This window comes from Artibeus jamaicensis, unplaced genomic scaffold, assembly GCF_021234435.1.
Source record: "Artibeus jamaicensis isolate MK-2021 breed Jamaican fruit bat unplaced genomic scaffold, CSHL_Jam_final contig_786, whole genome shotgun sequence".
Lineage (NCBI taxonomy): Eukaryota > Metazoa > Chordata > Mammalia > Chiroptera > Phyllostomidae > Artibeus > Artibeus jamaicensis.
Genome location: NW_026521971.1, coordinates 4,786,097 through 4,802,967, shown reverse-complemented (window position 1 = coordinate 4,802,967; position 16,871 = coordinate 4,786,097). Strand labels below are relative to the sequence as shown.

Genomic DNA, 16,871 nt, shown 5'->3' with positions numbered 1-16,871 from the left:
TTCTCTAGAAACTATTTGTAGTTTTTCGCATATCTAACCAAGAGACTGTGTGTCTCTGTGCTATATTTAGGAAAATTTCTGGCTTTTCAAATTTCTTGTATTTTTTCAAATGTTTCTGCTGCAACCTATTAAGACAGTTTGCAAATGATGAAATACTTACCTAAAATATTTCAGCAATGCATCTTAAATTTTACATTTGCATAGACTGAAAGAAGCTAATTTTTTGATTAAAAAAAAGTTAAGACTCTTTGGTAGTCAGTCACCAAACAGGCATGACATCAGGGAACCACAGCCTTCCAAGGTATTTGGAAACTTCAATGTGAATTTCATCTAGGCTGTAAGTGTCGTCGGGGACCAAAACTTCCTCCATTACAGACAGCTGGGCTAGCCTGGTCCCACACAGTCTTACAAACTCCATGAAGGCACTGCAGCTAACTTCACATTCACTTAGGCCCAAGGCTGTGAAGTTTTTACAGTGCTTAGCAATACAAACAAGTTCATCATCAAGTGTTTGGAGACCATTGGCACACACCACTAACTCAATTAGTCTTGGACAGTTAAGACCTATCCGTCCAAGAACTGCTTTGCTTACTGAACGGCCAAAATAAAGGTGAGTAACAGGGGTGTTTTCCTGGAAGAATGTCTCGAATTCTTCTTCATATAAAAAGAAGTACATAACAACATTAACTCCAGGGGAGTGTTCAATAAGCGCATCCCAACTTTGTTTTTTAATGGAATGAAATTCAATTTTTCCAGGATTTTCACTCACAACATCAATTCGAAGGTGTTCGAGGTTAACATGAGTCTCACTTGAAAGTGCCAGGAGAAGTTCATCACTCAGCATGTAATAATTCAATGCCAGTTCTCTAAGGCCTTGACAATGATCAGCTACACAAAGGATTCCTGTGGGAAATGAGGAAAAAAATTTTTAGAACGAAGATCATACTAACAATAATGTTTTGTCAATTTACATTTGATATCAGTCATTCATTATTTCCTAAAATAGACATCTAATGATTTTTGAGGAGATGGATGCCAAGATATACATAATTATATATAATAATATACAGGATCTGGCAGAAGTAATGCCACTGAGTGTGGTTGGTAGGGTGTGTGAATGTCCTACACAAGACAAACAGCAATTTGAGCATTTCACCTAAAATTTCATATGGTGTGCTTCAGTGTGATGTTGCTATGTTACAGAATTCCATGTTTACTATTTTGTAATAAAAGATTTTTATGTAATAAAAAGGTGTTATTTGTGCTAGACCCTGTATATATAATTAAAACACTCTTAGGAGAAGCAATTTAAATTATCTCTAGCTTACAGATTAAGACTTCTTTTGAAAGCTTAATGTTTCAAAAGCATGTAGATTTCTACAAGAAATTGCATTCTTACTATCACTATAGATACCATGCAAACTTAGAAAAAAGAATACCATGCAAACTTAGAAAAATATAGCCTACCATCAGATGAGACATGAGGACAGCTACTCATTTTTAGGAGTCTTAGAGTATCACTATTATTGGCCACGAGAATCTTCAATGAGGGATCATCTACTGGAGTGTCTTCAATTTTGATTGACGACAACGATTTTGAGTTGATAAAAACAACTGTAAGTGCTGACACAAAATGAGACTTGCATGGCAATAAAAAAATTGAAAACATTATTTAAATATCTATAGATTCAATCAAATAATTCATTAAAACTAATATATCAACATATGCTTATAATAACATACTAAAAGCAATCAACATATTACTGTTTTTCATAGCACCATTAGCTAGTAGAAGACATTTTTATAACAAAGTATAGTTTTTTAAATACTTTCACAATTCATAAATGGAATGGTGAGAAGGGGAGAAGTTTGAAAAATTTCATTAAGTATGTCTTTCAATTATTTTCAATCTTAAGGATTTTGTTTTCAATATGAAAAGGGTATAATTATATTTATTTCCTAGAAGAGAAAAAGTTAGCAAGTTATGGTCTGCCAGCCAAATCCAATCCAGTCTATTATTGCATAGCTCCTGAGTTAAGAATGTTTTTTACATTTTTAAATAACTGGAAAAAATGTCTTGAAGACTATTTCATGACATGGGAATATTACAATGAAACTCTTTCAGTGTACATAACCAAAGCGATGATAGCACAGCCATGCTGCTCCAAGTACGTATTGTCTCCATCGACTTCAACACTGTGCCAGGCGGAGGTGATGGGGTTGCAACAGCGGAGCTGCAGCAAAACTGCATGAGCCTAAAATATTTACCATCTGTACCTGTTTGAACCCTGCCTTGGAGGAAAGAGAATTTTTATCTGGTTTATCCACTCCTGTATTCCCAGCACCTAAAATAGTATCTGGCACATAGTAGAAGATCAATAAATATTTGCTGATGAATAAGTGAACAAATGATGTCATTCTTTGGTGATGTGCTTTTTGCTAGCAAATTTAACAAAAATGTTTTGAAAACTTTCTGTTTTGAAGACTGACAAACTAAAGCTTATTTATAGTTTGACTTTCAAAATGGGTGGGGTTTCACAAGTTTTCAGACCCAGTGTTTTTGGATACAGACAGAAAGTCTGGAAACCAAATTCATGCATGATCAGTTTTCCTTTTTCAGAATCTATTTGGATCCTACCAAAGGTTCTATTGTCCCTATTAGAATGACCAAATTGGTTACAAATCTAAATTAATTTATAAGAAAACCTATTGGCATATACTAATTGCTAACTGATTTACACAGATTTTTATATAACATTTGGCTGGCCTCTTTACCTAATTTTATGATGCCAAAAATTGTTAGAGAAACACAAATATGTCACTCTTTTTAAGAAAGATAAGGGTTTTTCCCCCTTTAATTGACTCTCAGTGGACATTCAATCCTGAAGGACACGGTTACACATCAAAATATAAGTCTCCCTTACTTTTTGAAAGTTTTGTGTTACACCACTTTACTTTTACAAAAGACCTATATTAGTACTTGTCTTCATGAACTAGAAATCCAGAGAGAATTTAATTTTTATGAAGAAAGGCAAAGGAACATTCGGCACTTTGTTTTGCAGCGAGCTGTTGCAGAGGCAGCATCACCCTGAGCAGTGGAGCAGTGAGAGCGGCCGCCCGCCCCTCCTCCAGGAGCTCCCCTCAGCCTCTCTGCACCAGGCTGCCACAGCTTTGAGCTGTGTCCGTGAACGTCCGTGCTTCATATTAATTTGTTTTGCGTGTCCACTGGTAAGATGTGTCCTAAGATAATGGCTTCTGTGCTTTATGCTGTTTTGCCTTACAAAAGGTTTTATAGTAAAGTTCTGCTTTTGGATAGCAGGGGAAACCTGTACAAATTTTATTATAGTAACAACATAGTTTTTAGCACCTTTTATGCCTAGCAAAATGCTGTACTTTTATCTTACTTTCCCTTAGTTTACAAATGAAAAACAAAAACAAAAACCTGAGGCTTATTGAGATCCACAACTTGACCAGAAGCCCCAGAGCTCATTTTACTGTAGAGGCAGAGCTGGGAATGGAGCCTGCTAGTCGCTGCTGCCTTGCTCTGGTGTCTGCATCAGCTGACCTAGAAGCTGGCTCTTGAAGCTGATGTGCAACATGAGAGACAGCTTAGAATCTAAAAATTTTAGGTCAGTCTGATTCCACAGTTTATCAATAAGGAAATAACCATTTAGAACTAGTAAGCTTCCATCTGATTACTTATATTACTCTAATCCCTGAATGACCCATTTTTTTTAAGGACACCTCTTGAAAAGATAAACAAGCTAGCAGAAATGCTCGCTAAAAAAAGAGCCATGACAGTTTTATGAGAGAAAAGATGTTACTATTCCTCTCCCCTCTTCATTAGCCCATTGTACTGCCAACCATAACTTAGTGTTTATTATATAGCAGGCACTATCCTAATTCTGGATTTAGAACAGTAAGTAAACAAATTAGAATATCTCCCTTCAAGAATTTTTTTATTTGGTCTGAGGAAAAGAGAATAAACATATTAAATCAATAATGTATTTTATAGTCCTGATGACAAATAGAAAGAAACTAAAATATTGTCATAGAGTAGAGGGTCACTGTAAGAGTGGGCGCTGTTTGAGCAAAAGTAGTCAAGGACGCCTCTCTGAGGAGATGGCATTCAAGCTGAAACCTGAATAAAGAGAAGACTGTTACTAGTTTCTGTGGCAGAGACTGCTGGTTGCTTCTGAACAACCATTCACACTTTCTTCTTTGGTGATCTAGTCCCAATATTTAGCCGGGCATATTGCACCCAGCTAAAAGACATCTGTGTGGCCACAGGGCTAAATTCTGGCCAAGGAGACAAACAGCAGCATTATGTGATACTCATGGCTAGTCTCCCTGCAAAGGGTAGGGCATATCCTTCTTCCCCATCACTTCCATCCAGCTGTCTACAATAAGGACGTGATGGCTGGAGCTCAGAAAGCCATGTTGGACAATGAAAATGAAGAAAACATCTTGGAGAGGATGCGGTGCCTGGAGGAAGCCTGGGTTCCAAACACCTTTACACCAGCTATGAACTGTTTCCCCTAGGGATTCCTTTAACATAAGAGAAAGAAACTTCAGTCCTGTGTTTTAAGTCATTGTTATTTTGGAATCTCTACTACATGGACTGAAACATCATCCTAACAAATGTAGTTTATTTAGTTAAATATTATGCTGTTCTACCTCCAATGAAGAGAGTCTAGAATTACAGGAAAGACATCCATTTACACATATTCAAAGTGATTAAGTAAATTAGCACGTGAAAACCATACATCTAAAGTTTATATGAATGCCATTTACAGGGGAAACATTTACTAAAGTTTATTTAAAGAATGAAACCATGCATAAACTATTTCAGCAAAAATAAGTGCTTGTCATAAAACTCCTTTAAATATACTTTGTTGAGTACAAGCAGAATATTGTCTGTTTTTAAGAAAAGAATCTTTTCTACTAATTTGACAATATTTAAGAATTTTACAATATTTACAAATTGTACCAAAAAAGCATACCATACTTACCTTTGACATATTCATAAAACTCGGCTTGGCTGTTGAAATCAAGCCTAAGGTCTGGATAGAACAGTTTACCAGCTGGGAAAGTATATCACAGGCAGCTTCTGCTGACTCAGTACTGCTATCAACCTATAAAGACAATTTTAAATCTTAATTTAATGAAGGTAACTTATTAGAAAGTTACTGGCAAATACTTACTTAATACAGTTCATTTGCAAAACTGTTTTACCCCTTAAGCTATAAAATAAATTAGTATTTTTTCTTTATACAAAATGTCTCAGATAAAAAAAACATGAGAAACATGATGACAAAATTAACTTTCTAAGCACTTCGTACTTTCAAATCTTTTACAATGACCTGAATTTTAATAATGGCACCTGGGTGAAAGAAACGGAAGTTTAAGTTATTCAATCATAACTCAAGTGCTACATGTCAATCTATGCAAATAACTACAGAAAAACAGAAAATATTTGAGATAATAATTCTGCAAAATTCACTGACTGCTTCAACACAAAGATATGGAAATTGTTGTTAAACTATAAGTCATGGTTTCTGTTTAGTGCTTATTTTTCTTACCTTAAAGCTGACATACTGGAGGTGGGCAGCATGCCTTTTAATAATCTGCTGAATGAGATCAGGATGAGTGGACTTAAAATAGGAAGTAGCTGACTGATTCAGTTCAAATTCAAACTTTCTCCAAAGATCAGGAATATGAAAAACTTCATTCCATCTCCTACATACAGAAGATACCCGGGCCCGATCTATTAAAGGAAGGTACTGAAAAATGCGTAGCAAGACGTGGTGAGGCAAACTCCCCCAGTCTAGAAGAACTGTGTGCATATGAGTCTGGTTGAGAGAAGAGCAGAATCCAAGTTTTGGCTGTTTCACTGCTGGTGAAGACTGGACAATTTTATTCACAGCAGATAAATTGTTCCTCTTCATTCTGTAAACATTAAAAAATGTTAAATGGTCACTTTCCACCACTCTCCATACATTGATGAAATCAATGTATGATTTCATCATACATTTGTGCTCTAACTGTATAGAATAACATTAGACAATAAAACACAATGTAAGACAAAAGTAATCTTCCAATATTGCCTCTATACAGAAATAAATAAAAGGGAACCTGTTCTCAAAGAGCTGTGGCCAAATGGTGAAATGCAGTGGTAAATGCCATCACTGAAACTGGGACAAGTTGCAATGGAAAAATAAGGCAATGCTATACAACTGAGTTTGTATGGGGGAGGGGTGATTGGGCAGGCTTCAGAGAGGAAATGTCCAAGAAAGCTGTGTATGTCCCAGGTTTATTCCTGGTCCATTATTATATTCTTACTATCTCCTACACAGAAGGAAGCATTACCCTGCAATTGTGCGAAGAATTTCTGGGGGGTCTAGGAGACAGTAAACCACAAGTAAAAGCATAGGTTTCAATGAGTCTCAGCTCTGCCATTTACTAGCCATGTGATCTTGTTTGAGCAAATTAATTTAAGCCTCAGTTTCTGCATCTGAAAAGCAGGGAGAACAGCAGTACCATCTCATAAGGCTGTTGAGAGAATTAATATACCTTAAGTACCAGCACATAGTAAGTGCTCAATAAATGTTGCAGTTGCTGTTATTTTAAATTCTCCAATAAATTTCATTGAGTTGAAGCACAATTCTAACAAAATGTCAAATGATCTGTTACAATTTTCAGATGATACTCAAGACACAGGAGCTCTAGAGAAGATGGATAGAGCAGGGACACAGTCTGCGTGAGCAACACATCTGACCACTACCTGCCAGTGTAAATAGCAAAGGGAAGAGCATTCTGCCCCAACAAAAAGAAATGATAAATCTCCAGGTATTAGTCAGCCTGAAATACAACTGAGTTTCAACAAATTTCAGGTCCAGATTAACCTAAATATATTGGATTATCTTACACATATTCTTATATAAGAATGCAATATATTTTAAGCATACAATTATTTGAAAAGCAAAATAATGATAAGAATAGTTCTGAACGTTAACGTTGGCTGACTGTTCAATCCTCATTTCACCCTTGAATGCCAGGAACATATATGTGGGAGATTCAGTGTCATAATTAAAACATACCTTTAAATCTAATGAAATATCTATTTAATACGTAATGTTTCTGTCTGGTGAGTTACTCTGATGTGAAACATTTCTTAATCACAACATACAGTTGGATCCCAGAAGCAGGACTGACCTAGTCACTGAACAAAATAAAAGGTCATCTTTAGGGTCGGGAAAACTGAAATGGAATGCAAAAACAGTTGCAAAGCTGTGCCTCAAGCATCAGGCAAAGAGCTACCACATACATTTTAATCTGACTAAAATTACATGCATGATGGAGAACTGGTCCACCAATACAATACAGGATATATGAAACTGCTGATGTCAATAATTCAAAGCATATGCTATTTTGAAAGAGCCGATTTATTCTTTAATGATCATTCCCTAAAATAAAATTTGATGGCCTGGGGAAAGTAAAGGAATGGACACTGAATTCTAAACTCTGATGTGGAGCATATTTATTGACATTTTGCTTGTAATTGCTTTATTTGGTAGCCTATAGAATAGTTAAAAATTCACTAAGGTACTACAAAAAAAGTTATCCCAAATATAATCCCTCACTAGAAAGGCAATGAAGCCAAAAAGAAACAAATTCTTCCAAATACCAGGCTAAAAAAACTATTGCAATTCTAAACACAGCAATTGTGCTATGTATTAAATGGGACTGTATGTAATATGAATTGATTGTTAAAATTGTTTATTTAATAAAGTCATTAACTGCCAGTTAATTGATATAATCAGCATAACTAAAGGATTTTATGTACCAAGAATTCTATTAGAAATAACATTTTAATTTCCCTTCTCCTTACATACATTACCATATTTTGCCATGTATAATGTGCACCCATGTTTTTAGCCCAAACTTTCAGAAAAAAAATCTTTCAATTTTAATTTTTTAATTCGATTATTTATTTATATTCAGAAACAAAACTGATTATTGTATTCCAGGGCATTATTTTGCATACGAGTATTATAATTGCTTTCTAGAGTTACATGTTTAATGAATAAGTATAAATAAAAGAATTAAAAATATTTATGTAAATACAGAATTAGTACTACCCGTGGATAATGCATATCCTTATTTTTCTCTCAAAAATTTGGGCAAAAAAGTACACATTATACATAGCAAAATATGATAGCTTTCAGACCATAAAACTCACCAAGAAATCATAAATTTCATATAAAATAATTTTGTAGCATGTGAGCATTAGTAAACTACATTTTAGAATGCAAAAAAAATGAGTATTGTTAGCTTGAAAATATACAAAAATTCCAGCTTAAACATGTATGATCACTTTTAGAAATTGATCATTTCTTTATCAAACTACCAACTTTCTACCTAAAGAAGGCTTCCAGGTTACAGTTCACAGTGAATGAATGGATGAAGTAACCGCTGCCATGGAGTACTCGCCCACATTCATGTGATTTCACTTCCTAGGCTGGTGAAACACCATAAAAACACATTTATCAGAATGTGTAAATAAAAATCCAGTAATTTTGAAACTTAGGATATTTAGATGTATCACTGTGTATATTGAAAGTTTTTGTTAGGAAATTATCAATTACCAAACTACTTTTTTCTTACTCAGAAGTAAACCTGTCAAAAAAAAATCTAGCCTGGTTAGTGGAAATATTGCAACACTTGCCAGAAATTATACTTGAAACTCTACTAAAACAGAATGCAGGGAACTTTTGGTCAAGACGGTGGTGTAGGCAGACAGGACTCGTCTGTTCGCACAACTACATCAAAATTACAATTACAATGTAGAACCACCATAAGTCAGAATCACCAGAAATAAAGTTGAATGCAAGTCCAACAACTACAGAGTTGAAGGAACTGCATCCACCCAGACTGGTAGGAGGGGTCAGACACGGAATAGGCTGGCCCCTAACCCACGTGTGGTAGATAAAAATTTGGAAGGAATATCTAAGGAGCGAGGAGTTCCAGATCCAAACCAGGCCCCTCAGAGCAGGGTTCCAGTGCCAGGAAGAAAAGTCCCCACAACTTTCGGCTGCAAAAACTAGTGGGGATTAAAGTGGTGGAAGAAACTTCTGGAGTCCCAAGCAGTTCCTCTTAAAGAACCCACACATGGACTCACCTACTCAGACTCACTCCCTTTGAGCTTTAGCACCAGGGTAGCAGTTTGAAAGTCATCAGTGGTATACAGGGAGACACTGAAGTGTCTGCCATCAAGGTGAGCAGAGGCCGTTGTCCTTCTTCTAACCCTCTCCCCACAGAGCCAACAAGCTGTTGCCATATCTGAGACTCCATCAAACTGGTTAACACTATTTAACTGGCCTTTCGGGTCCCTAGAGACTCTACCCCATCCAATTTACAGGCCCACCCAAGCTGCTTTTCCATATGGATGACTGGTCTTGGCTCATGCTTCACAATTTCCTAAATCCTGCTGAACAAGCAACAGCTGGCTTCAGTGAGCCCCAGGTTCAGCACTAGCAGCAGCCAGCCTAGACTCACAGTTTGTCTTCACCTGGGAATCTCCAAGCCCAGCACAAGTATCAGCCATCTCAGATTGCTTTAGGGCTCAGGCAGGGTGCCCCAGGCAAAACACAGGCTGGGGCTGATACTGGCCTGCAACAGTCAGGACACCCCAGGGCCAGTGCACCCAGTGGACATCTACAGACCACATCAGAGCACCAACACCCTGCCCCTGCACAGCTGATACTCCATGGAGGGTAGAGGTTGGTGGTCAGTGGTCATAGCCATCAGTGGTTGGTGGTCAGTGGTCAGCAGCCCTGCAGCTGACTGGCCTTGGTAAATCCCTCTCATTGGGATTGGAGCTTTGCTTCCAACAGCAACCAAAGCTCAATTACAAGAGGAGGGTGTACTCGGCCCACACAAAGGGCGCACCTTGAGTACCCAGCATGGGTGGTAATGGAGGCTGTGCCACTGGACCCTACAGGACACCTACTACATTAGGCCACACTACCAAGACACAAAGTCAAAGCAGTTCTACTTCACACATAGAAACAAACATAGGGAGGCGGCCAAAACGAGACAAAGAAGCATGGCCCAAATGAAAGAATAGACGAAGACTCCAGAAAAAAAGCTAAACAAAATGGAGATAATCAATCTATCATATACAGAGTTCAAAACACTGAATATAAGGATGCTCAAGGAATTTAGTGAGGACCTTGATAGCATAAAAAAGATCCAGTCAGAAATGAAGGATTCACTAATTGAAATAAAGAACAATTTACAGGGAAACAATAGTATCAAATCAATGAGAATCAAATCAATGATATGGAACATAAGGAACCAAAACCAAGCAATCAGAACAACAAGAAGAAAAAAAGAATCCAAAAAAATTAGGATAGTATAAGTCGCCTCTGAGACAACTTCAAGAGATCCAACATTTGTATCATAGGGGTGCCAAAAAGAGGGAAAAGAGAGCATGAAATTGGAAACCTATTTGAAAAAATAGTGAAAGAAAACTTCCCTAATTTGGTGAAGGAGACGGACATGCAAGTCCAGGAAGCACAGAGTCCCAAATGAGATGGATGCAAAGAGGCCCACTCCAGGACACATCATAATGAAAATGCCAAAGGTTAAAGATAAAGGGAGGATCTTAAAAGCAAAAGAAAAGGAGTTAGATACCTACAGGGGTGTTCCCATAAGACTGTCAGCTGACTTCTCAAAAGAAAATCTGCAGGTTAGAAGGGATTGGCAAGAAATATTCAAAGTCATGAAACGCAGAGACCTATAGCCAAGATTGCTCTGCTCAACAAAGATATCATTTAGAATCAAAGGGCAGATAGAGAGCTTCTCAGAAAAGAAAGGAGTTCATCGTCACCAAACTATTATATAAAATGTTAAAGGGACATATTTAAGGAAAAGATCAAAACTATGTAGAATAAAATGGTAAAAGATACAAATCTATCAACAACTTAACCTAAAAAACAAACTAAGCAAACAAGAAAAATGGAGACAGAATCATGGACACGGAGAGTGTTTTGATGGTTTCTAAATGGGAAGGGGGTGTGGGGGATGGGTAAAGAGGTGAAGGGATTAAGAAGCACAAATAGGTAGGTACAGAATAGCCATGGGGATGTAAAGTACAGTATAGGAAAGGGAGTAGCCAAAGAACTTATATGCATGACCTGTGGACATGAACTAGGGTGGGGGGATTGCCTGATGGAGTGGGGGTGATGGGTGGAGTGGGGGCAAAGGGAAAAAATCAGGACAACTGTAACAACATAATCAATAAAATATCATTTTAAAGGGGAGTTGTGGAGGGGAAATGGAGACAACTGTACTTGAACAACGATGACAAAATGTGAAAAAATAGAGTAAGACATTAAATTATACTGAAATTTTGAAAAAATTAAAATATAAAAAAGGTGCTTTAAAATAAAATAGGAGGCAGTAGACCAAACAGCCAAATGGCTCTGAAAATTTACATTTTAGTGAACACATATTGAGAGATACTACAAAAAATTTAAGGTAGTCCGTGATTACATTTACTTGTTAATAGGCCATGTAATCATTTAGCTCCAGTTTTTAGAAGCACATAATAAATACTACTACAGTTGTAATACTGGGTTGGCCAAAATTTTTTTTTGTTTTTTGCCCATAAGATGGTTCTAGTAGTACTTAGTTGTATTTAACTTCATTCTAAATTATTTTGTTAAGTTGTGTTGTGACAGCTTTAGTGTCAGTGAACTTATCAAAACTGAATTTTTGTGTAGCCACTTGCATATTGATGATGGAATAAGCAAAACTTTCAGCATCTTATGCTTTATTATTTTGAGAAAGGTGAAAATGCAACTGAAATACAAAAAAATGACTTATGCAGTGTATGGAGAAGATACTATGACTGATCAAGTGTGTCAAAAGTGGTTTGCAAAGTTTTGTGCTGGAGATTTCTCTCTGGATGATGCTCCATGGTCAGGCAGACCAATTGAAGTTAATAGTGATCAAATCAAGACATAAATTGAGAACAATCAATGTTATACCACCCAGGAGATAGCTGACATTCTCAAAATATCCAAATCAGTAAGTTATTGGTGAAAATGAAAAATGTGTCTTTTATTTTATGGAAAAAGCCATAGGGACTTTTGGCCAACCTAATAATTAAATAAACAGATAAAACTTTTATTACTTAACATTCCCATAGGAATAAAGTTTGTTTGACTAGCCTTCTGTTAGTAGAACACATATTCCTCTGGTTTTTAAATTTTTCACTTATGTTGACAGATAGAATTGACTCATTCTTACTTGATTCATTCATATTCTCTTTGAAGTCTGGCCAGTTTTAGGCACAGCTACCTGTTAGATTTAGGAGCAGTTTATGGACATGGAAGAAAATAATAACTCATCTACATTATGATAAAACTCACTGCCATGGCATCATGAATAAATGTCATAAAGTAAAAAAATAAATGCATTCTATGACTTTTGTAAGCCCAATTAAATTACATACAGGAGGTGGAAGAAGCAACCTGTTAAGCAACTAACAACTTCTTTTAAATTTCTACTACCACCTGCCAGCTCTCAACCTCCTTCTGAACCCTATTCCTAAAACAGAGCTTTGAAGGACAAGACAGGGAGAACATATTAGAGACCAGTATCTACAATTTAATATCCTCCACTGCCATCTGTTCTGCTATTATCCAAACCACTATTTTCCAGACAACAGCAAGGTTGGCTCTCTCTCCTTTACATTCCACTGCAGAACTAGGAGAAAGGAGCTATCAGGCACACATTTAGACGAACACCACAAATAAGAGAAAGTCATCGAGTGATGTGTATTCCCCGAATCAGATGACATACAATTTTGTTCACTGCAGAATCTTTTCTATATTAAGTTATCAATGGGGCTACTTTTATGTTTGCAGGCCATTCTTTATACTAGAAAATAAAGAAGTAACCTAATAAGGATATATAAATAAAGAGTCACTACCTAAGATCCCTAAGACTTTGCTGTCTAGCAAAACAAGTATCTTTCTCAAATTAGTTCACTGGAGTCTTCGGGATCAGATGAATTACTTACCTGACTGCTGAAGGAACTTGACTGCTGTCTCAGAGTCACTATCAGGAATTGTGAGGGCTGGCAGAAGACAAAATCAGAATACAGGGTCCCATCAAGTAATAAGCCATACTTCCAAAAAGGGAGAGATGAGCAAGCTCACAGTGATATTTAGCACAATTCTAGAGTACAGAATAGGTTTACTAGCATTTGAGAGAGTGTAATGACTCAAAGTCCACTTAGTGGCTTCACTAACTACCCTAACCCAATTTCCTCTTTTGGATATGTTTACTAATTTGGTGGATCAGGTGACCATGTGAATCAGATCCTCTAAAGTAAGAAATCCACCCTCCCTGGTGTAGCTCAGTGGACTGAGCATGGGTTGCAAACCAAAGGGTCACCAGTTCAATTCCCAGTCAGGGCACATGTTTGGGTTGAGGGCCACATAAGAGGCAACCACACAGAGATATTTCTCTCCTCTTTCTCCCTCCTTCCCTCCCCCTCTCTCTAAAAATAAATAAATAAAATCTTTTAAAAGTAAGAAATCTCCCACAGTATTCTCGAGGGAACGATAGTCAAAGACATTAGATGAAAGAGTAAACATCCAAAGCCAAGCTGGTGGCAGCAATGGGAGCAACTATCTTCTGCACCATCACCAGGTTCTTCCAGATGGTTTACATGAATACAGAAAGTACTTTTAAAAGTGTGGAGTTTTCCATCACCACAACACTAGAAATGTTGCATAAATACCACAGATAACAGAATAAAGATTCAAAAGTATCTAAAAGGCTAAACAAATCTGTTGGAAGCAGCAAAATGAAAATGAGCAGGAAGAAGTCAGCAAGTGTCCTTTTTTTAAGTTCCTTTCCAAAGGGGCACACTGAGAAATCAGATTGCTGCCACCACAGGCTGATGGGGTCTGAAACCCCAGTTATCAGAGGTGTGGCCTGGACAGGAACGCTGAAGATTTGCTCCAAAATCCAGCTTTAAAACACATAGTCTTCAAGTTTACCTCCTCCTACTAAATATAACCCAAACAGAGAAAAAAACGTGATTTTTTAGGAATGGTGTTAAACATGTATGTTCTCTGCATCCCACATCACCTCTAAGTTCCTTTCTAAATCCAAAATCTACCATTTTTTAAATGTGAAAGTCAAATGATGATATCATCAAAGTCTCAACAAAGACAAAAGACTAGTATTTATGTCAAACTCATTTTTTTTGAAAGCAGTGATTGCCAGCTTTTTGGTGTTCTTACTTTCTATCAGTGATTTAGCAAATTTCTCCACTCTCTCGAAAGCCTCCATGTGATATCAAGATGTATTTATCTTTTTAATCCTTTAAGTTTAGAATGGGTAGGTTTGCTTTTAAATGACTCATATGAGGCCCTGGCTGGTGTGGCTCAGTGCATTGAGTGCCAGCCTGCAAACCAAAGGGTCTTGCGTTAGATTCCCAGTCAGGGCATAGGCCTGGATTGCAAGCCAGGACCCCAGTAGGGGGCGCCGCAATACGCAACCCCGCATTGATGTTTCTCTCCCTCTTTCTCCTTCTCTAAAAATAAATAATTAAAAAAATTAAATGACTCATATGAGAAACTGAAGTTTTCAAAATGTATTTGGATTCAAAACACCTTTTGAGAGGCAAGAGGGAGTTGCACAGAACTTGAATTGGGCGACCTCAGCTCTCTCCTCCCGGACTCTGGAAGAAAGCGGGTAGCGAGGACAGACTAAGGGGTCTAACGACCAGTAAAGATGATTCAGGACAGCATTTTGCAACATTCTGCTAAGAGAATATAATCCTAACTTATTCCGCTTCATAGTCTGGGGACTCTTTCTGGGCACACCAGCCAAAGATAAAACCAATCCCTCTTAAAGAGTCTAGATTCTTCCAACTCTCAGGCAGGGCTTTTGCAACTACTTTCCTCTCGGACTTTTACTTCTCCGTGCCTACGTACCAACTCTCACACTATCGTCCTGCAAAGTACTAGAAGGGTTGCCGCTGAAGCCACCGCGTCCCAGCGGTCCCTCTGCACCTCCTGCACGGCACACCCTCCGGCGGCCAGCGAACGCAGGGATACGGCCAGTCCCTCTAGGCTCCCGCTCCCCCTTCCCCAGACGGCAAGCAAATGCCTGAACCCGGGGACCCCGGGTCTGCGCTCGCCCTGCAGAAAAACGCCGCGGAGGAAACGAGAACTGGGGCTGCAGAGCCCCACTGACCCCCCGCCCCCGACCTCGGAGCAGCGCGAACGCAGGGGTGGGGAGGCGGGGAGTTTGCGAGGCACCTCTGGCCTCAGGGCCGGAGATGGGGGTCGCGCCTTGGGGGACCCTGCACCTCACGTCTCCGGTGGCTGGGAATGCCAGGTCACGCCTCCTTGCTCTCCAAGAGCGAGCTGACCGTAGACGCCTCCGTTCCAAGTCACCGCCCACCTGACAGAGAGGCTGGACCCCGACTCCGGCCCGCAGCTTCCTAGAAGTCCGCCGAGGCGAACTCCTCGAAGACCACCGCGACCGCCAGAAGGAAATGCTGCCTTTAAACACACAACTGCGCGCGCGTCTTCGCGCGCGCGCCCCAGCGTTGGCTGGCGGGAGCCGACCAGCCGGATCCGCGCTCCGGTGGCTGCCCCCAGCTGGCAGCGCTTCGTCGTTGGCGAGAACCCCGAAGTCTGGGGGCGTCTCACTGGCCCGCCCCGCCCCCAGGCCGCCACGCACGCGCACTGCTCCATTTTTCAAGGGAGACCAGTGTGCTCCCACTCACGCCTGCTGAGGGCCAGGGGCGGACCCTTGGCGAGTGAGTGCAAGGTGTCTCTCTGTTGGTCTTCAACTAATTCGCTCTTACCCCTCGCGAGGTAAAACAGTCGGTCAGCTTCAGTAAGTGGCCATGCATGAGTGGTTTGTTTCTCCCCATGAAGCGCACCACCTTATTAATATATAAATATTTGAAAGGACACTTTTAAATAACAAAAGTGGTAACAGCTCAGTGTTGAATACGTATATATCACCCCCCTGTCCGGTACCACATCTCATTCCCTGGGATAACCACTATTCATGGTGGTGTAAAGCACCAGACCTACACACACACAAAATATACAGTCAGAGGTAAGAATGTCACAACTCTTATTGATTAGTTTTAAAAAAAAAATCTGAGGTCAAATTATACATAATGTTCTGGAACTTACTCTTCGCTTACTACATCATGGACTTAGTTTCATACTGACACATGAGAATCATATATACACACGTATACACACAAACAGCTTTATTGAGGTATGATTGACAAAATAAACTGCACATACTTAACGTATACAATTTTGATAAGTTCTGATACCCTTGAAACCATCACTGGATTCAAAATAATGAACCTATGCTTATCTTCCCCCAAATTTCCTTATGCTCTTTCACAATCCCTCCTTCAACACTTTGACACTGTGACTTAGTTCTCATTTTCTAGAATTTTATATAAATTGAATCACAGAGTATGTACTCTTTGTTGTCTGGCTATTTGCACTGAGCATAACTGTTTTGAGAGTCTTCCATGTCACTGCATGTATCATAGTTCTTTATATTGCTGAGTAATATTCAATCATATGGAGAAACCACAGTTTGTTCATACATTCATTGATGATGGACATTACAAATAAAGCTGTTATGAACATCTGTACACATCTTTGTATGGGCATATGCTTTCACTTCTCTTGGATACATACCTAGGAGTGGAATGACTACATTATATGATATATGTTTAACTTCTAAGATAGACTGCCTGTATGTTTTCCAAAGCGCCTAGCTTACATTTCCACAAGCAG

The 16,871-nt window shown here is 38.7% G+C and overlaps 1 protein-coding gene across 2 annotated transcripts; it reads right to left on the bottom strand.

Moving 5' to 3' along the window:
• Positions 1-15,591, bottom strand: LOC119044150 (F-box/LRR-repeat protein 21). Of its 2 annotated transcripts, none has more exons than XM_053672761.1 (6): positions 15,401-15,591; positions 13,094-13,150; positions 5,583-5,949; positions 5,013-5,135; positions 1,468-1,639; positions 1-903 (listed from the first exon to the last, which is right to left on the bottom strand). In XM_053672761.1, exons 3-6 carry the CDS (start codon positions 5,946-5,948, stop codon positions 260-262), a joined length of 1,305 nt encoding a protein of 434 aa, XP_053528736.1. In that variant the 5' UTR covers position 5,949; positions 13,094-13,150; positions 15,401-15,591; the 3' UTR covers positions 1-259. The 2 variants fall into 2 exon arrangements, with proteins under 2 accessions (XP_053528736.1, XP_036994277.2); XM_037138382.2 differs by having other exon boundaries at positions 15,496-15,591.
• Positions 15,592-16,871: the final 1,280 nt, after the last annotated feature.